A 21,172-nucleotide genomic window follows, 5' to 3' on the forward strand; every position below is an offset into this window, starting at 1 on the left:
GAAGCCTAGTTGGCTCCTTCATGCACCATCACTGCCATGGTTAAACAAGCTGTTAGTACTAATTAACCAATCAATCACCACAACTGTAGCCAGTCATTAGATTACATTTTGAGGTGACATGTAACTCACCCAACACTGCCTCCGACAGAGCCAGTGTAGCTGTTTTACTCTAAGCTAAGCTAATCACCTACTAGCTGTAGTTTTACATTCATCATACAGATGTGAGTGTGGCAACAATCTTTTAATGTGACTCTCGGGATAAAGAAATCAATTCCATATCAATGTGTCAAGAGAGCAAATCCACCAGGAAACAGGTTCCAGCACCAGTCTGGCTCCAACAGGCTGTGGCTCCGGGCCGACTGAAGAAGTAGAGAAGTGTTGAGAGTGAAAAAACTGTGTGTGTGTGTGTGTGTGTGTGTGTGCACTTCTAATATAAGGCGCTATTCATTATGGGTACTATCTATGACACGTCTGCAAAACTGCTTAGTCAGTGGGGATGAGAGGACACTTGCTGTATCTTATGTTCAGACATATACTGCAGCTACTTTATCAGCATACAAACTATCTGCAGCTCCTGCATGTAGCTCACTGATGTAATTTGATTTCTGGAGTGCTGAGTGAGCACTTCACACTTTAACCACACACTCCAGTGCGAGTCCACCTTTCCTTTGCAGAGGCACAAAGGGCTGTAACACTGTCACAGTGTCAATGTAGCTGACACTGTCCTTCCATGAAGCCTGTGGCATGCAGCTGTCGGTTAAATCTCTGTATACATCATATCACGTAGTCCTACTTGTGTCATTTCAAAGAAAATAAAAAAAAAACACCCACATCATTACAGACATGAATTTAATGTTCCTAAAAACCATCAGGTCACCTTGATTCAAACCCTGCAGTTGTATACGGGTAATAAAAAGCCTTTTTAAAGTAATGTAGCACTTTTAAATCACAGTAAACAGGATTCAAGTGCCAGACAGAGGATGACAAAATTAAATGGAGCGCACAGTTAAGAAATATAAAAATACTACATGAAAGCAAGCGTCATAACAGGGAGGTCAGAACAAGACAGGACATTCCATAAAAACACAACTATTAAAAGTTATTGGAAGAAGTTATTTGAAAGTTAAAGTAAATCCATCGGCCGTGTCCTCATTTCCATTTTGAGAGCAGTTATAACACTTTAACTGAGTGAGCTGAGGACTTTTGGGTTTATATGTGTTGTATATTTTCAGTTTAGGTAACCAAGGTTCTCCAGAGAACATGAACGTCAGCTCAGACTCAGATGAGGGTCTGACTACTTGCTGGAGAAGTGAGCTAGGTTTCATTACATATACGTGTCTACTGATGTGACTGATTGTTTTCCATTTATGAGTCAGATCTCATGTATACTTGTGTTGTTTTTTTTGCCCGACAACATGAAATCTGTTTGATTTTATATTCTATTTTGTTGGAGATAGCTGTTTTATCTCTGTGTTATAATTGTATGGTTTTGACTTTGATACATATTTTAGTTCATTTCCTTTTTAATATAATCCTTCATTCTTTTATATATGTATATATATATATATATATATATATATATATATATATATATATTTATATTTTACTGTTATCATTATTATGTTCTATTAAATTCTATTTTTTCAACAATTAATCAGAAACAACTTTTTAAGTGCAATATTTTATTTGATCTTTATCGTCATTTTTATTGCTTTTTAAATTATTTTTAACTGTTCATTTTATTGTAACTGGTGTGCAATCGTCTCTAAACCAGTTTTGGTTTTCTTGATATCACATTTTTTTTCAGTCACTTGTAAAGAACTTTTTGTTTCATTTTGAATTATCTAAAACTTTGCCATTTCAATAAAGTTTGATTGAGTGATTGATGACCGCGTCACCATCGTCCCAGAAATGAGGGTAAAACTCATCGTCTCCTGTAAAACTGCGATGTTCTGCTCTCTTCCACTGTGCAGCTGAGTGTCATGTGAGCGACTGCAACAACATTAAAAAGTGTGAATTATAGATGACACGTGCAGATATGTCATCTTTGTGCACTGATGCATAGTTAAAAAACGAGAAGCATTTTGAAAGGTCAGTAAAAATGTTAAGTTCAGACTATTAGTTGTATCTTTATATACTTTATGATTAATGCATGACGTTAAATGTCAACCTGCTGCTGGAGGCTGTGATGTTTTCAAAACTCACCTTTAATGTAGTCAAGACTAATCCAGTATTTAACCCAGTGGTCCTGTGTCACTCACACATTTTAACGCACCCATAGATGACCTCATTGATACCAGCCACCTAAATATTCCTGATTTTTTTTTTTTATCAAGATCTATGAACTTGATTAATTAATCCAAGAAATGTCGAAAATGTCAAAAAAATGCTCTTTTCACAATGTAACAGAAAATTAGAAATACAATCCCTGGATCTGTGAATGCGTAGATCCACACCAGAACTGAATGGGGTCTAAATTGATTAATTTATACTTAAGTACATTTAAAAACAGATACTTTAAGACTTTTACTCAAGTATGACTTTAAAGTACTTTTAACAACATATATCTAAAAGGTCGGACTGTGTGAAATGTTTTCCACTTGTCATGTTTCACTAAGATGAAAGAAAAAAGTTTGATGGTAAACAGTGTTATTTTTTATATATGAAAAGCCATTTAAACAATCTAAAGTCATTAAAATGACACTCAGAGTTCATTTACACTAAAAGGACGTGTTTAGAAAATGAACATGTCATCAATCATTCCCTGTGGGACCACACAGGTTTATTTCTTGCAGCACGGGACTCGCTGGTGAACAGAAGGCAATAAGGTTCCAGTTGATTCTTACAGATGATGTTTGCTCTTATTGTGTTTACATGTCGCTCCTCCTGCTGCTCTGACTGTGTCTGCATTTCTCTTTTCAGCCAGCAGAGGATGACAGCAGTCAGACAACAGCAGCACTGCACAGCATCACTGTCTGTTGGACGGAGTGACGGTGAAGCTGTCCAGGCTGCTGTGGCTGCGAGAGGTTTAGGGTTTTTGTCTGGGTGAGGGAGGATCTGCTGTTAGTCTTACTCTGATGCCGTAGACACATTATTCATTACTGAGACTATATTTTATGGGCTTCTGGCTGTTTCAAGGGATTACTCATCTCAACTGCTTGAGTCTTATGCATCAGAGGAAAAGCACAAGAGGCCGACAGAGGAGCTACTATTGTTCCAATCTTGGTGCTCGAATGTTTTCAATGAGAGCGAAGCCACTTCAATATCACCTAATATTCACAGAAGGACCCCTTTATACAGCGTGTGCTCATGTGTGTTATTTCCTGTCATATTCACTGGACATTTTATTTAAAGGGGGACTGTGAAGAGGAGGTTACAGAGGTCTGCAGAAAAATAACCCTGCAGATGCTATTGTGATGTTTTTTAATAACATAAAACCTGCATCGTGTACTGAAAGTGGATATTAAAAGTAGTGGGCATCTGTCCTTTTATTATTGGAGATGCAGGACTCTGTGTGCCCGTGCTTCATGTCTGAAGGTCGGTATATCTCCGCCTGTGTTGCACAGTTGTTAAAATGTCTCTTGTGACTTTAAAACTTTAAAAAAGTGCATCACTTAGTCACTCAAGTTCCCCTTTATACTCTACTGCTGGTTGTCAACTCCACTGTTACTGTAGGTATGCGAGCAGACAATATAAACACAGTATGACAAGGGCCCTAAATTACAGTTCCACACACTGACACAAAGGCTGGATGCCAATTAGTAGAATTTGGCAGCTTTAAAGGAGCTGGACGGCACTTTGATGTGCGAGCTTTTCAGATGAATACGTGGCGCCTAACAAGAGATCAGGAGAGGCTGCACCACCTGTGCTCACAATGCAGGTGGTAATCAGTGAAGAAATATGTGTGATATTAATATCAACATTTTAAAGGAGACATATTCTGCCAATTTTCAGGTTTAATGCTAAAAGAAATATCAGTTTTTACTCATAATGTCCAATGCTGCAGCTCTGTAGTCACTGTCTCTTTAAGGCCCCTCAGTCTGCTCTGATTGGTCTGCTCACACACGCCTGAGCCAGCACCACTTACCGTGATTTTAGACGGCTCTGTTGTGTTTCAGCCTCCTGTTACTTTCACTTCTACTGTGAAAATAGGAATGAATTATGCAAATGTGTGACGCGGTGACATAGTGTGAAGGTGGGACTAACGACGAGGCGTTTAAGGAGCAGTGTTCTCTGTGGGAGAGAGGAGCTCCCGTTGCTTTTTCACTTACAAGACCTTTTACATCCATGTGAACCCACATAACACACTGAATGAAAAGGAAACAAATGAAAAAGCTTGATAAGTTCTCTTTAATAACAGAAGAAAAGAAGCGTTCACCCAAAAATGAAAATTTGTGCAGCGTTTCACTTTCTGTCATCCACAAAAATTCCTGCAGCTTCACAGCAGAACAGTCCAACCAGAGTGGATGGCACATTTAAAATGTGAAAAACAAAGAGAAGAAAACATAACATGGATCCGTACAGCTCACCAGACGTAACCCAAGTCTCTTGAACCACGGAGATCCAAAACTGATTTAAAAAAATATATATATTTACACTATTTTTGAAGATGAAACCATCGTCAGTGTTGTAATTAATCTAATTCGTTTCATATCAATTTCCAGTCTCAGGGCTGACAGTGATTTGGACGACATCGGTCGAGCTGTATGGAGCGATTACATGTTTTGTTGTAGTTTTTTTGTACATTTTAAAACAAGTCCCCATCTGCTTCAGTTGTTTAGAAAAATGTTGCAAAGCTGTTTTTCACTGTGAAGCTGCAGAAATGTCTCAACAACCATGACAGCTACACTTCACTGGGCTTTTTATCAGCATGATGCTGAGCAGATGATGACTGAGCTTCCATCTTTGGGTGAACTGCTCCTTTAACCTTTTTTTCCCCCCACCATTAATGATTTATTAGTAACTACAGTCTGATTAATATTACTGCTACAGATGTGTTAACTCTAAAAGTTCATGTTAATTCCTTTCTCAGGCTCTATAATCAAAACATTCTCTGAAATCTTCCCCTCCAGCTCAGAATCATGTCTTCTGCACAATCCCAAAATATTCTCTAGAAGGACGGAAGACAGAAAAACACCTCCTCACAAAGTATTTCACTGCTGGTCCGACTCTTCCTCTGAGAAGTACTCTTTAAGAAAAGTGGAGTGACGCAGACTTTCCCCCCCGCACACACACACACACACACACACACACACACACACACAGGACTTTGGACTGAATTGGGGGTCTTTCGGAGGGACGCGTTCAGAGTGTGCGCACCTGCGTGAGCCCAGCAGTGTCCGCGATCTGCACGCCTTTTTTAAAAAAACAAGTGAGAAGCTGCTGCTCCGTCTGAAAAACGGAAGGATTGATTTTTTATTTTTGTTTTTAAAAGCACAGCATCTTTTAACAATGACTGAGATTTGCGCTGGATTACAAACTATGAGGAGCTTCATCCTGTGAAGCAGCTGCGACCGTCGCGTCCAGACACCGATGCGCAGCGTCCTCTGGCACCGCTCCGCCTGCCGAGGAAACATGACGTCCAGATTACTGGCTTATGTCTCACTCCTGTCCGTCCTTCACACATGGTGAGTTTCAAACTGCTTCTGAAACATTAAAACAAAGCAAAGGTGTGTTGCGTTTCAGGCACGTTGGATAAAATGAGCTCTCCAAACGTCTGTCGCTTGAAACTTTATCTGTAAGTTTATCTGATGCGATGCTTCTGCAGAACACACTCCATGACTTCACCTGTTTTTTCCCACCACCTCCTCCTTCTTCTTTGTTTCTTTTTTTCTTTCTTTCTTTCTTCCACTCTACCTGTGCAGCTCTCTAACTATCGAGTATGAGGAGGACTATGAGGATGTCACTGTGAACCAAATGCTGGCTCCTAAATCACAAGACACGGACACCACGGAAATACTCAACAATTTACTGAAAGAATACGACAAGAAGCTGCGTCCGGATATCGGAGGTAATTCACTCTTCATGCACAGACTGTGAAAGGTGTTTTTTCACCTGAATGTGCAGGATGTCAATCAGTGATGTCACTATATGTAAATGATGCAAAATCTGGCACTGATGATGCACATAATCCTGCAGAGTGAGACACCCAAACATTGTACCAGTCATAGTGAATACGCCCAAATCATGTCGGACCTCTGTGGAGTTCCACAGCAGCAGCAGCACTGGATGTAAAGGTGATGTGGTGATCAGGCTGCACAAGGTCAGACATCACAGCTGCTGGTTTCCTGCACGGTGAGGTGACATCATTGTGCATTTTAATGTAAATGTGGTTCTGACAGATCCACTGAAGTCAGAGAGTTTGGTTATCTGTGGCATCTTCCCTGAGATTCATCACGTCACCGGAACCAACGAGGGCGTCACTTTGTGTTCAGGCGCGCGTGGAGGTGACGCGGCGGCTCAGATCAGCGCTTCTCAAACTTTTTCAGACCGAGGACCAATAAAAAGACACCGAGCCGACCACCTCGTGTTAACAATCGGCTCACTTCAACCGCATATTACAAATTATAGCATAATCAGGTGACGGCCTGGCAACTCAGCTTCATTCATTAACTGTCCCTGTTGCCATATTAAAGGAACATTATGTAGATTTTGTAGATTTCTTCATCGACTGATTTTTTTACACCCAAACTAAATGTTTTTTTTGTTTTGTTTTCGTGACTGAATAAACAAACTACGGAGCCCTGGAGGTGACATGGATGGTTTTTTTTTATGCGACTTACTATCTCGCACGCACGCAAGATGGTAAGTTAGATGTAGTGGCACTCAAATGATTGAATGAAGTGAATGTTGCGGTGTTAACAATGATTGGACGCTTTATTAATTAATGAATCAATTAAAATTCTGAGATGGTCTCGATCCATGATAATAAGCCTGCATTAACCGAGTGCACTGTTTAATTATGTCAAAATGCACATGAATTAATATCTCGTACTCACGAGATAAAAAAAAAACCCATCCATGTCACCTCCAGGGCGCCGTAACAAACCGACATTTTAACGGACAACACTGTTTCATACCGTTTTACTTTGTTTATGTGTGGCGGACCCTGCCACCTTTCTAGCTTCAAACAGTATTCTGGGACCATATTTTCCTCTGAGAACAGCTTGATTATTCACTTAGGGAAAAAATTTATATTTCATGAATATTGTAAATATACAAATTCTGAGTTTGAATTTCTTCTCCAAAACTACATAATGCCCCTTTAGTATCCAACCCCTAAATTCCACCAGATACGTGTCCAATCCAGCTTCACTTTGTCACAATTCCCCCTCCGCTGCGTATCTGCTACGGAAGGTTCCTGTTGAAGCAGATATGCAGGACTTCTATTTCCGCCGGACGCCGGAGCACGATGCTACAATTCAGCCAAGTATTCTGAAAACGCGTCATGTTCACGCCAGCACAAAAATTTCAAAAAAAGAGACAAAAACAAGCTCTTCTTCTAATCCTTCGGTTGGGAACACTTCTTGGTGCACATACGTATAACTGTGGTTGCGCATGATTATGTAATAATCATGGGAACTCAAAGTGCAGCCGGTGATGGTTGCCGGACGACGGAGCAAAACTGTACCGGAGCCGTTACGCAACGGACATGCAGCCAGTGGAACTCTAGAGTAAACAAACCTCTTTACTAGCTAGATGGGCTGTCCCAACTAACGAGCTCATCATTTAATCTAATATGTTACATTCTGATTGTGCTAAATGCTGATCACAACATCATTCTGCATGTGTTGTATGCTGTTGCTGAAGCTAACATTTCTAGGTGAAGGATCATTTTTCAAAACATTCACAAGCATTTTTTCAAGGTCCTCAGCGTCCTTCGTTTAAATGACTCTTTCGGGAACCAGTCGGATAAATACGTTCTGAATATATGCCGTTATAATGTGGCATAAAATAAACATTTGTGTTGTTTTTTCCATACTGGTATCTTAGGATGACGTTCTCTAATCCACTTTTAAGACAAAGGAGTAAGAAACACCTGCAGTTCAGACGATCTACCGGTTCTTTTTGCACGCTGTTCATTTTGACATCACATCCGTGGTTGTTTGTGCGGCGCGAGGGGAGAATCACCCGGGTTCTCAGCTGTTTCTTACTCAAAGACCCGCAGCAGCAAAGGTCAAGATGTGTCTCATCAGCATATCCTCATGAATATAAATTACGTTTGGAGGTTGAAACTTTGAGCGCAGGGGGGAGAGTTTGATCATTCACAGGCTCTCGTGCCTGTTGCATTTGCATTTCTCATGTCACGTAGAGCGTGAGAGGGTCTGAGAACGTGGTGTTTGTTGGCCGTGCAGAGACGTTGTTCACGCTCGTCTCCTGCTTCTGGTTCTCTGTATGAATGTTTTTCTCTGTCAGGATCAAGAGATACTGTGACGGTCTCATTCTGCTGTAGGAGTTATAATGGAAATGTCACAGAAATTGGCTTCATGTGCGATTTTTACATGACTTTTTTGGGGGTATTTGCCTGCTTGACGTATGAGCAGCTGTTTGGTAACGTACTCACCTTGTTTGGATCGTTTCAAGGTAGCAATAATAAATAGGTTGTCAGCGATTAGCTTCCTTTTTGTCTTTCCAATCCTGGTGACCACGGATAAGTAAATCATACAGTCAGCTGTTGTGATGCAGATGGTGCTCTGAAGACCTCGTCCTCCTGAGCATGAATGAATGTGACTTTTTAAATCTTTTTAACGGTTTAACAACCAAGAGGGATTTCCAGGACACAGTGAGCCTCGGTTGGGTCATGTCACGTTCACAGGACAGGAAACGTTAACACTGAGCTGTAGTGGTTTGTTAATAAAGTACCAAACAAATGTGAAATGAGTCAAATAACCACACATGATTTGCCGCACAGTGAACCTCGGTCCGCCTGCGTCCCTGGGGTTCTGAGGCCCAGGTTGGTAATTAATTAAGCAAATGAGCCACACTTTAAATGTCTTCAAAATGGCAGCATGGCCGAGCCTGATTTATTGTGGAAAATATGCAGGTGTTTAACCGGAGCTGGGCAGGAAAGCAGGTGCAGCCATCAGGTCATCCCGTCAGGTCGGTCCTGTTAATGTGGTCTCGGCATCTGTATGACTTCAGCCTCGGGCCAGTTGTTGCATGTATGCTACACCTGTTACTATGGATACCGAGCCAGGTAAGCTCTGTTGTTTCGGCCTGACAGAGAGAGGCGGCAGGAAGGGACAAATATAACTGGTACGCAGGATGTCAGCGAGGGCCACGCTGAGCGGCGGGGGAGAACTTTGGATTCTGTCCTGAGAGAGCTGATCCCGCTCTCAAATCAAAAGTGCCACTTTTCTGTGTCACTTCGACTCCAATAAATAAACGTAGCCTCGCACTCTCCCGTCTTACTTAACACATCTGGGTCTTTTCTTTTCCTGTGGACACTTTCAGGTGCTTTCATTTAGCTGGCTAAGAGGGAGCTGTGCACTATGACTTGAAATAACAGAGAGCCTTTCAGTCAGAGTGCTCTGCAGCACGCTCGCTTTAAAATGAACCTTTAATGATGCACAAATCTGTTGAACCCCAACCCTGGACTTCATTCTTCACAACGTTAGCTGTGAGTTTGACATTAAAAATGTATTAATTAATTAAGAGACTGAGGACAAAAGTGAACATTTACTGAATACTGACCAAGTTGCTCGTGGGACAAGAATAATAGACAGTAAATTAAATGTAACTTCTGCAAAGCTTTGTGTTTCAAACACCAGTTGACAGCACAACCTCACTTCGCAGTTTATTTAGTTGCTGTTCTGGAGCTTTCAACCATGATCTTCATCAGCAGATGGACTTTTCCCCAGTGTGTCCGATTGTTGCTGCGTTGGATTTGTTCCTATAACTGTATGAAATCATCCTCATCATCATTTTTACCTTAGAAGAAAAGTGACAAAAACCAATTTAGAGCAACGGTGCAGTAAGTAAGAAATGGGCCCCTTTTGAATTAACGCTCAAAACAAATCGGTGGCAGCAAATCACCAGAGTAACCGCTAGCTGCTGCTAACTGTAGCTAACGTTGCGAGTTAGCTCAGTTAGCCAGCTGCTAGCTGCTCGGACTGGGAGCTATTTGGAATCGTGTGTCAGACCGACGGATGAATGATGAAGCCCAATATTGACACTCTTTTAGCTCTGTTTTGGTCTCTACCAACTTCAGAGGGAAATATCTGAATCTTTAGCTGCTCAATTGATCGTTGTGTTGCTATCGTTGTCTGCTGTTTGGTGTTGGTTTCATTGAAAGCAGCTGCCTGGTCATGTGAATATAGGGAATCTGAAAAACTGTAACATTTTCACTGCTTCCTGATGGATTAGCAACTGTAAAAGCAATGGAGTAGTTTAATCCTGAGAGACATCGGACCGTCATTCAAGACAAAACGACAGGCATGATAACCAACAGTTAAGGCTACTGTTCAACCTCATTTTAACGTGAGGCGTAAATTAATTTTGAATTTAACACATATCTTGGAGAGTTTTGTCCAACCCTGGAAGTGAAACACAAAGGACAAATCGTTAGCTTGGAGTTTGGAGCCTACAGGAACCTTAGAATATGGCCGAATGTTCACTCTTCATCATTTTGTCAGTTGCTGATCAAACAGGAAGCTGTAAAATGACAACTATTGGTCACATTGCCTGCGTTAGTACGACTTACAACCTAGAAGACTGCAGCATTGTATCACCCGGCATTCAAGCTTCCCACACTGAGCATTAACGTTGGAAGAAAATGTGTGAATCACGTCTATTATCTGAAGGTTTGACCACATTCATTGTAGTCACGTGATCCATTGTTCATCCAAAAGTCACTTAACTTACTCACTTAAACTATTATATAATCATTTAAATTCACTTTTTAAGATGGAAAACTACAAGAATACAAACTTCACAGTGGGCAGATTGTTGCACATGTGATGGAAACGACTTTGTGGAGCAGAATTTGGAGGCAGTGATGTGAAGTGTGATCCAGTAAACCATCGAGAATCACGAACAGAGCAGGAACTTCACATTTTATAGCTGCTGCACTGTTCAGCTGTCAGCTGCTGGATGTAACAACTTGCTGTCTGAGCAATAAACACGGTGACCTTTTCACCAGGATACTTTAGGGACGACCAGACTCTCTCTTTTTCTGTTATTTCCCCATCACACACACACACACACTCATTCACACGGTACATTATTATTCTATCAAGAGCCACAGATCTGTATTCCTCTCTGGTCGCCCGGCCAAAGCCGACTAAATTACCTTGTATGGATAATTTCAAAAGAAGCAATGATAAATAGGATGTCGGCAATTAGCTTCTTCTTCTTTTTTTCAATTCCCCTGACCACTAGCGACGGATAAGTAAATTAAACAGCCATTTGTTGTGATGCCGGCCCTTTGATGGCAGATGGTGCTCTGAAGTTGTTTGACCTTGTCCTCTCGAGCATTAATGAATGTGACTTTTTAAAAAGCTTTTAACGGCTCATGGTTAAACAACTAGGGGCATTTTCCACCGCACGGCTTGAATGTAAAGTGATACACCTGCGCTGCTGATGTAGAGAGTCATCTTCAGCTGTGTCACGTCTGCCTTTACAGTTCTTAATGCTTGATATCGCCTAGAGAGGAAATAACAGAGACACTCAATCGGACTTCATTATTTTCACCGTGTCTATATTAAAGCTTGTTTTGGAGGAAAAACAACACTTTCTTCCTGTGACAAATGAAAAGCTGCGTTTGTTGGCCAAAGGAAACCTGCACACTTGTGCACAAGCTCTTTATAAACACTGTTTGCAACACCACTGGATTGACATTTCACACTGACGAAGGCCCAATTTGTCTTGGCAGTCTTCAGCCCGTCACCTCCAGCTCTTAATCTCACAGCTCCGTGTGGCTGCTCCCCACTCTCATTCCACTCCCTTGCAAATATTTAAAATGCCAAAATTGCCAGTGTCTTGTTTTGTAGGTGCATTTTTTTTTTGACAAACCTCGCTGACTAATACGCTGCATTTCCGTTAACTGTTTCACTGTGGAAGCGACCTGGTTCATCGGGTGAATGCTTTTAATGTGAATTAGCAGCAGCAGGGAGAGTTAAAGTGAAACTCTCGCCAAAATGCATGCAAGGCTTTTTTTGTGAATGAATATGAGTCAAACCTTTGTGTAAAAGCATAATGACGAAAGAGGCACTTAAAAGATTGACCGTATTTTCGTTTTCGGGTCAAACTCATTTTCGATGGGAGTGCTACGTCCACTTTAGCGATAGCATCAAAATCTCTATTTTTAAAACACTAAGAAGGCTCGACACAACATGAAACTTTGCTCGTAGTATCACCAGGGTCTTTACACATGAACACGGGCATTGAGAACATTGTTTGTGTACACAGAGTTTACTAAAATGAAAGTTTTTGGACAACTTACGCTAACATTAGCTTGTCCTGCTAGCTGCCGTCATGGCAGCCGAGAAGTATCGATCTCAGAATGTGACGTAACATGGAGGAGAGTTAAGGTGGAACTACTGTCTTCAAGTAACAACTATCTTTTTTGATTTTAGTATTGTTTCTTATATGAGACTACTTTTTCAACTTCAAGGTCAATATTGTTTTTTCTGTAACGACAAAACAACAAATTATCCTGCATTTATATGGAACTAAGCTTTAGGAGCGTTCCACCTTAACTCACCTCCAGGTTAACTCACATTCTGAGATCGATACTTCTCCACTGGCAGGACGGCGGCTAGCGGAGGAAACATCTGCTAACGTGAGTTGTTCAAAAACCTTCTTTTTAGTAAACTCTGTGTTCACAAACAATGTTCTCAATGCTCGTGTTCATGTGTAGAGACCCTGGTGATACTACGAGCAAAGTTTCATGTTGTGTCGAGCCTTCTTACTGTTTTAAAAATAGAGATTTTGATGCTAGCTCAAAATTGCCCCAATCACTCCCATTTAAAATTAGTTTGACCCGAAGACGAAAATACAGTAAATCTTAAAAGTGCCTCTTTTGTCATAATTATGCTTTTACATGAAGTCCTAGATTAAACTGGATGAATTCATCATGTTCTATAAATCTCTCATGCATATGTAGCCTATGGGAGATTAGCTGAGCTGCATTTACAGTAGATGTAGTTGATGGACAGGTTAGTTTGGGAGTTTGATACCTCCATGTGGGTTCATGATCTGTCCTACCACATGGTTTGGGGAACGGTTTTGAAAATAGTTTCAGATGTTGTCGGAAGCTTGCCGTCAAAGTAGATCAAAACACAAAAACCTGACCTATATAAAAGAAAACAACATTTTCTGTTTCTCAGTTTTTCTTTGTTGCACTATATTGAATCACATTCGTGAACTTCACAATTTTCAAATCAAAGTAAATTCACCTTTTGCAAAAGGCTTCACAGCAAAAAATCAATTTGTGTTTCATGTACAACAAGATTTGTAATTCAAAGGCCACCGAAAATTCCCTGAACAAAAATTCAGTACCAGTTTAATACATCAAATACACAACATTATCAATCAATCAATCAATCAACTTTATTTATAAAGCACTTTTCATACATGAGTATGTAGCACAAAGTGCTTTACACAGGAAACATAAAACAATAATAAAGAAAGCCCCTCCCTCCCACCCTCCGTACTATATACATGCACACATACGTACACACACATACACACACCCACACACACACACACACTCTTACTACAGGAAATAAGGAGACATGGCAAGGCACTGAGGATTGAGGAAACGCCACCTTTGGGGCCTTCCACACTGGGAGGAGTCACAGGCTGTGCCACGGGGGCAGCAGTGCCCAGGCCCCCCGACCCTGACAGACAACGACTGGCTGGGCCAAAGGGACCCAGGGACAGCACCCCCAGCAGCATCCCAGACACAGCTCCCAGTGTGGAGGACCCCCCTGAGGAAACTCTGGAGTTAACCCTTAAAAACTAAAAACATAAGATAGGATAAAAACCCTGACAAAAGATAATTTAATGAAGTGAACAGTTAAAAGGATAAAATACATAAGATAATAATAAATAAAATAAAATAGTATCGAAGATAAATAATAAAAATTAAAAAAATTAAAATTATTTAAGATGAAAATAGTTAAAAAAACAAAAACAAAAAAAAACAAGATAGGAACAACAACATAAAATACGATAGAACCACATAAGAATGGAATAAGAATTTAAAATATTAGTTAAAAGCCTGATTAAAAAGGTGTGTCTTTAACCTTCCCTTAAAAATATCAACAGTCTCTGCAGACCTGAGGTTCTCCGGCAGGCTGTTCCACAAGCGGGGGCCATAGTGGCTAAATGCCGCCTCACCGTGGGTTTTAGTTCTTGGTTTTGGTAGGGATAAAAGGCCAGAGCCGGAGGACCTCAGGGTCCGCGAGGGTTGATATGGTAAAAGCAGGTCAGATAAGTAGGAGGGCGCAATGCCGTTAAGACATTTAAAAACCAGTAAAAGAACCTTACAATCGATCCTGAAGCGCACGGGGAGCCAATGCAGTGACTCTAAAACCGGTGTAATGTGCTCCCGCCCTCTGGTCCTCGTCAGCACTCGTGCGGCTGAGTTTTGTAATAATTGGAGATTTAGAGTACTCTTTTTGGGAAGACCAGAGAGCAGGGCATTACAATAATCTAGTAATCAAAATCAATAATCATTACACTCAATTACACTTCAATTAGCAGTTTCCATATGGGAGCAATAAACTTGAATGTCACTACAAGATAAATATAAGCATAACTCACAGATAAGTGCGGAAAATCTAAAGAAATCGATTGACAATGGACATTTTTATTATTATATTACATATTTTCTGCTTCATGGTGATGAAGAAGAAGTGACCTTGTCTAGACTGGATATTTCTGTTTTGTAACCAGTTGTTGAAGTTGAACAAACCAGACTCAGGCACACAGGCAGGCGAGTAATTAGAACGGAAAAGGATTTTTTAATAACAAAGCTGAAAATCAAAATCCAAAATCCCCAAATCTGGCCAAAAAAAGGTGAATAAAAAAAAGCTAAAGCAAAACAAAATCAAGCCAGAAATAATGTGAGGAATCAAAAAACGAAAACAAACGAGGGGAAGACAAAGCGGCGATAAACTAATGCAACACAGGTGAGGAATTAAAAGGGCGGGAAAACAGACAAAGGGAGGAAATGAACAGTGAAACATGACCCATGAGTACAGAAGTTTCAAAATAAAACAGGAAATGACAAAACCACAAGTCAAACCATGACACCAGTCCAGGATTGACGAGGTTGTTCAGCACGAGAATGGCAAATTCTCCCGCTGCCAGTAAAAACGACTATATACTGAGATGATTACATAAGAAAATACATAAAATTAATGTCAGAAATACGCGCGTTGAACTTCGTCGAGTCATCAACATGGTTACATCTCAAAAATCAGTAAAGTTTTCTCGGCACAGGTCCCTGTCAACATGTGCGGCTCTTTAATGGACCTAAAATCCCATCATAATTAACAGCTGTGTTTTGTTTTCTTCCTCCCTATTGTGCATAATGTCAAGTCAAAAGCAGTTAAAAGCCGACACCATCACAGTAATATAATAGGCTTTCAGAGGAGGAACACCAGCCTGAGAGAGTGAAACAGAGAATGCGTTGTTTTAAATGTCACCTTTCTTCACACGAGATGAGCGAAGCCTTTGTTCAGAGAATCACCTAGTAACTACGTCGGCTACAAAAGATGTTGTCAGGATGTGTCAGACTCGGCTCGGCGTGATGACAGCCACTTGATTGACGAGAATCAAACACTTTTACGTGGAGTTCACATCGATTAATCAGATGCGTGATTTCATGTCGGGGAGGAAAAAAAGAATCGGTCCATCTGAGTCATGTGATAAAAGGCTGTGAGATGAGATGGAAGTGGACCTGTTTTTTGTGGGGTTTTTTTGGTTGTTTTTCTCTTAGCAAACTAATTTTTTAGGAGGAGAACTCAATCATGAATATGTACCGTTATCCATATCTATCAAAACAGACACAATCCACTTCCCCCAGAGCAGATTATCCATCCTAAAGCTGACTTCTGTCTCCTCCTGTGTGTCCTGTACAGTGGACTTATCGTTACAGTCACGCAAAAACGATATGATATCAGGCTTGATGTAACAGCCGAGACTGCTTTACGTCTGTTTGATTATATTCTGTCTGTATTTCCAGCACAATCTGCAAAAGTACAATAAACATAACTGGATCTAATAAAAACGTGCGACCTGATTGGTATCCCAGAGACATTAAAGGGCCTAAACTGCATCAAAATATTTGAAGTATCTCTCACCACAATGCATGGCCATTGCTAAAAGTTGGATGTACGTACAAATGATGCACTAATAAGTCTAATAACACATTAAGAGCACAGTGAGTACAGTTACTCAGTTGTCCTGTTCTGTAGCCCTGAATATGTAATTCGTCACTTTATTTCACTGTAAGCTGTACGACTGCTAAGCTAACAGACAAACATCACAATAAGCGTGTGTATGTGGGTCCTTTTTTTCAAACGCGGGTCGAACCAGCTAAAAATAGCCTATCGACTCTTTTCACATTGCCGACAGGGAAGTTCGCCTCTCTGTTCCTCGTGTGCTGGAAATCAGAGAACAGCAGACAGCAGCAGATCACATAACTCATCAAAATACATCCAGAAGATGTCAAACTTGTTTTCTAAAAGTCCAAATCACTGAAATTAAGAAATGGACACCTAGTGTTTTCTGGAGCCGGAGCGAGCGAGCGAAATTTATCGCTTCTTTTTTTATCCCGGTTTGAGAGGCAGCTGGCACGGATCTGGTGTTGACACGGAAGCTACCGACAATGTGACGGTGGTTAGTTTTTAATATCTTTAAGTCTTCAGTTCTCTCTTTGAAGCCCAGCACCAACTGAACGACGTCCAAGAGCTGCTTGAAAGGAGGCGGATGTTAAAGTATTAACACGTCGACTTGTACCACTGTACCTGTTTCTGTCAAAGAAAAACTAGTTACCACACTCGTGCTTGTAAGAGGATGCAGATAAAAAGTGTTGGATGCACTCAGATGTAACTCCGGTCTTAGGTGCAGCCACGGTGCAGCTCCTCTTCTGCACGTTCATTAAAAAAAACCTTAAACCAGCTTTGGTGTCTGTCTGCTTACTGGGTGACAGATGATCGGCCGTGGCACAGTTAGCCGGAGGGAGGTGATCTGTTCTGCTTTTTGAATATTTCAGAGCCCTTGGCGTTTCTTCGAGTAATGAGCCCGGACAATGAGACGAGAAGTTGAAGTCTTTATGCCATAAGTCATTATTCTGCACCTCAGAATACGTAGACGCCAAAACCGAGGACGGGCTGCGACTTTCCCACATGTGCTTTTTTTTTTTCCCATCGGGACTTCCTGCGAGCTTGTGTGAGTAATGAGAGGACAAAAATGTGCAGCAGTGGAGACCAGTCACTCCGATGAAACGAGTCCTAGTGTGAGGTAGAGCCGCTGCTTTTATCTGGAAGGTGAGCGATATTCAAGGAAAACAACGTCCTCATGCTCGAATTACACGCTGCACATGAAGTACCAGCGACAGGCTCAATATATAAAGGTGAACATTGTTACTGAGCAGTTTGTTCCCAAGTAATGATGATAAACACACGGTCAACGTTGACGGTTGGGTTTAGGCACCAAAACTACTTGGTTAGGTTAAGGGAAAAGTCATGTTTTGCGTTAAATACATATTGTAGTTTAAGTAAACTTACAAATGTAAGCTGAGTTACGTACGTTATGGAAGTTAAGTAAATTGAAATTAGGCTGCATACGTCAAAATACGTAAATCAACATTGACTTTTGGTGTCTGACGGGACACGACGTCGGTCTCTAGGATGAAAATATTTGTGTTTAAATCACCACATGACTCCCTCCTCTGCTCCTGTCATATTACTGCAGGAATAATAAGAATGTGTTTTTTATCAAATGATGCAACATAGTCAATGTTTACAAGATAATAAGACACACACTCGTATTTTGTTAGATTAAAATGATGAGAAATTAAATGACTGAGTTTTCTCACTTTTATTATCAGAGGTTTTCTTTTCCTGGCAGAAGTGGTTCTCGATAAGTGTCTACTGAATGCATTTCCATGAAACTTGGATGGAGGATGAGTCTCGGTCCAGAAGAGTCCCCGTTAACTGTTGGTGCAGATCCAGATAAAGGGACGAACCGCCTCGAACATTATGAGATGTATTTCTGTTAACTTCTCAGGGAATAACGCATCGATTTCATTTAGGCGGCTGCTATCTGTGAGTGAGAACCATGAGATGCAGATTCTAGATTAGGATTAAATTATGTGGGGCTATTTGTATTGGATTAGGCTTGATTGGGACTGAGGTATGCACTCTACTGAGTGCCGTTCTAGCTCAGTGCGGTCTCTGTTGTTTCTTTGTGTGTTTCAAAAGGTATCGTTAGTTCTTTTGTTATGATATTACAATGATAGTTTGGTACTATTTTGGTTGCTGCACTCAAACTTAAATTGATTGTATGATTTTGCAGTTTTGCTCATGAACCTGAAGTATTTAGAATTCAGAGAAGAAGTTAATCTCCTTCGTTCTGGCGTCGACCAGCCGTCTTTCAGAACTTTCAGAGTGGGCAACACCTCCTCCCGGCCCCGTACCTGTTTCATTTTGTTTTGTTTGTTTGTTCGTTTGTGATTGTTGATGAGCACTTATTGAAAATCAAAGATGGATTATCTTCCAGGCTGAGGAGCCGCCGGGGTGAGGAAGTAGTGGGAAGATCCGAACCCACTCAGGAGAAGACGCGGGCCGACAGAGGTCAAAAGAATTGATCTGTTTGATGCTTCACATAAGTGGAAGTCTAATTAACTCATTAAATATTTCAGTTCTTTGTAAACAGGGAGCGTTACCCCCTGGTGAGGGGCAGACATAATGAATCTGCGTCTGTTACGCTGTTTCTTAATTGTTAAACGATTCACGTAGACTTTCTATATTTTATTCTACGTCTGCTTTTTGTCTTAACTTTATTTTTCTTCTTTCTTGCTCAAACACTCCTTTGAATGAAGGATGGCGCGCAAATGTGACATACTTCTAATTTTACATTAACACCAAAAGACAAACATCCAGCCGCGGTCACGTGTTCCCGTCCGCTGTAAATATCACTGTCAGCGCGTCAAACAAAGAGACGAGAGCTGCATTTCGTCGCTCCTCGCCGGCAGCTAATGTACGTCCATTCATCAGCTCAAAAACCTGGAAAGAGATTAGCTAATGTCTCCGCGGACCTGTTCATCATTCTCTGCCCACCTTAATGACAAATAAATCTCACAAGAGTTTGAACTCTTCGCTCTCTCTCCCCCTTCACTGGATGGTTGTACTCAGTACTCGTCCACCATGTTGGAGCAGATCACAGCCTCCCCTGAGAGGCTTCACTCTGTTATTCTCTTGTCTTCCTGCTGTTATTTAAGACCGCCCGTCTCCACTCCCTCCATTACACCACCGCAGCACACTGTATTTAGTTAGATGTCCATTCAGACTATTTCACCGATGGCTGCGGCGATAAATAACCCACACGCAGCTACTAATTAATTCCTCGTTCATGTTATCTATTTTCCCAGAGTTAATGAGCTGTCCCCATTTACTGAATGACTAGTCACAGCCTAACTGCTGCTAAGTGGCGCTGTGGGCGGGAGGCGCCGCACCGCGCCGCAATCAGGGACGTGTAATGAAGAAGTTATGTAACTCGGCCTCGCATGCCACAGGTGTCGACGGACACGAGCAAAGTCTCTTTTCTCTGATCACACGTAGAGCTGATCTCGATAACAAGCTAATTAAAGGAGCTCAAACTCAGAATTTCTTCCCCTAACTGAGGGAACAAGCTGTTCTCAGAGGAAAACAAGGTCCCAGAACACTGGTTGACGCTGGAAAGGTGGCAGGGTCCGCCACATATAAACAAAGTAAAACCGTATGAATCGTCTTGTCCTTTAAGGTCAGTTTGTCTATTCAGTTTATTCAGTCATGAAAACAAAGAGTTTGTTTATTTTGTTTGTTTAGGTCTTTAAAAAAAATGTCATCCCCAAAACTACATAGTGCACCTTTAATTAGATGGAATGTTTGTATTTTATTTTTTTCCTTAATACATTTTCATAACTTGGTAATTTTGAGGTAAAGTCAACTTTTAAAATTTGAGACTTTACAACAAAAACTTTAAAAACAAAAATAATGATAATAATTCAGTAATAATAATATTTTTAAAAAGACGTGTTCTGCGTGTATTTTCAGACAGCACGACACAATATACATGAAAAAACAATTGTTTCTTCGCACTGATCCGTTAGCGTGACTGTAGACTGAGTAGACTTTGGTGGAAAAGGAGTCCTGAGGATCTTCAGCAGCATGTAATATATTAATATTTACTAAAGACTGAGACTGAAACTCCCAGACACAAGGTCACCATCAGCTCTATTTGATGATCAGGGAGACGGCGTTGAAAATATAAATAGTGTTGCATTACAGCAATATATGGAAAATGGAGAATACAGTTTTATGGTGCAGGTTTGATAGGAAAATGAAACGCAGTGTTCTCAGCTGTGATTGGACATTTACTTTTCAAGGAGATTTGATTGGCAAAAGGTCCAACTTACATCCACTGTGTTACTCACTTAGTGATTACGGACACAATGCGTGAATTATTATGTGATTACAGGTTATTTAGAACAGTAATAGTCTTTCATTTTTCAGTGATGTCAGTAGCGAGAACAGGTTCATGCCTCTCAGTGAATGCTCTGCAACAGAGACGGATCAAAAATACATCTTTAATGTGATTGTGATGTAAACCGTCAAGTGAACAGTGCGCAGTGGTAGTGATGTGGATCCACGTGGTCACACACACATTGTGACGTCATACACGATCAACGTCCGTGTGTCATGCGATCCCGATGTTCCCTGCTTATACTTTACAACAAGCTTTTCTTTTTATTATGCTTATACTTTTTGTTCACTGTTCATTCATTCGTTGTGGATCAAAACGTTCCTGCTGGTCTTGTTTCTATGACTGTACAGCTGGAAATGACGTCACAAATTAGTCATTTTCAAATATCAAAGTGAGCACGAATCTTAAAAGACACACGAGGTGAAGACGATAAGAAAATTGTGATAAATACTCTCGATGTATTTCAGTACAT

General features: G+C 40.9%; 1 protein-coding gene across 2 annotated transcripts in view; it reads left to right on the forward strand.

Annotated features, from left to right (window-relative positions):
• The first annotated feature begins 5,177 nt into the window (after positions 1-5,177).
• gabrg3 (gamma-aminobutyric acid type A receptor subunit gamma3) overlaps positions 5,178-21,172 on the forward strand; it is a 53,152-nt gene continuing 37,157 nt past the window's right edge. For both annotated transcript variants that reach the window (XR_003986054.1, XM_030434547.1), the window contains exons 1-2: positions 5,178-5,627; positions 5,865-6,010. Coding sequence is in view for 1 of the 2 variants with exons in the window: in XM_030434547.1 (XP_030290407.1) it covers positions 5,533-5,627; positions 5,865-6,010 (241 nt within the window). In the remaining variant the exon portion in view is untranslated. The remainder of the gene's footprint in view (positions 5,628-5,864; positions 6,011-21,172) is intronic.

The sequence above is a fragment of the Sparus aurata genome, chromosome 11 (assembly GCF_900880675.1).
Source record: "Sparus aurata chromosome 11, fSpaAur1.1, whole genome shotgun sequence".
NCBI classification, from domain to species: Eukaryota; Metazoa; Chordata; class Actinopteri; order Spariformes; family Sparidae; genus Sparus; species Sparus aurata.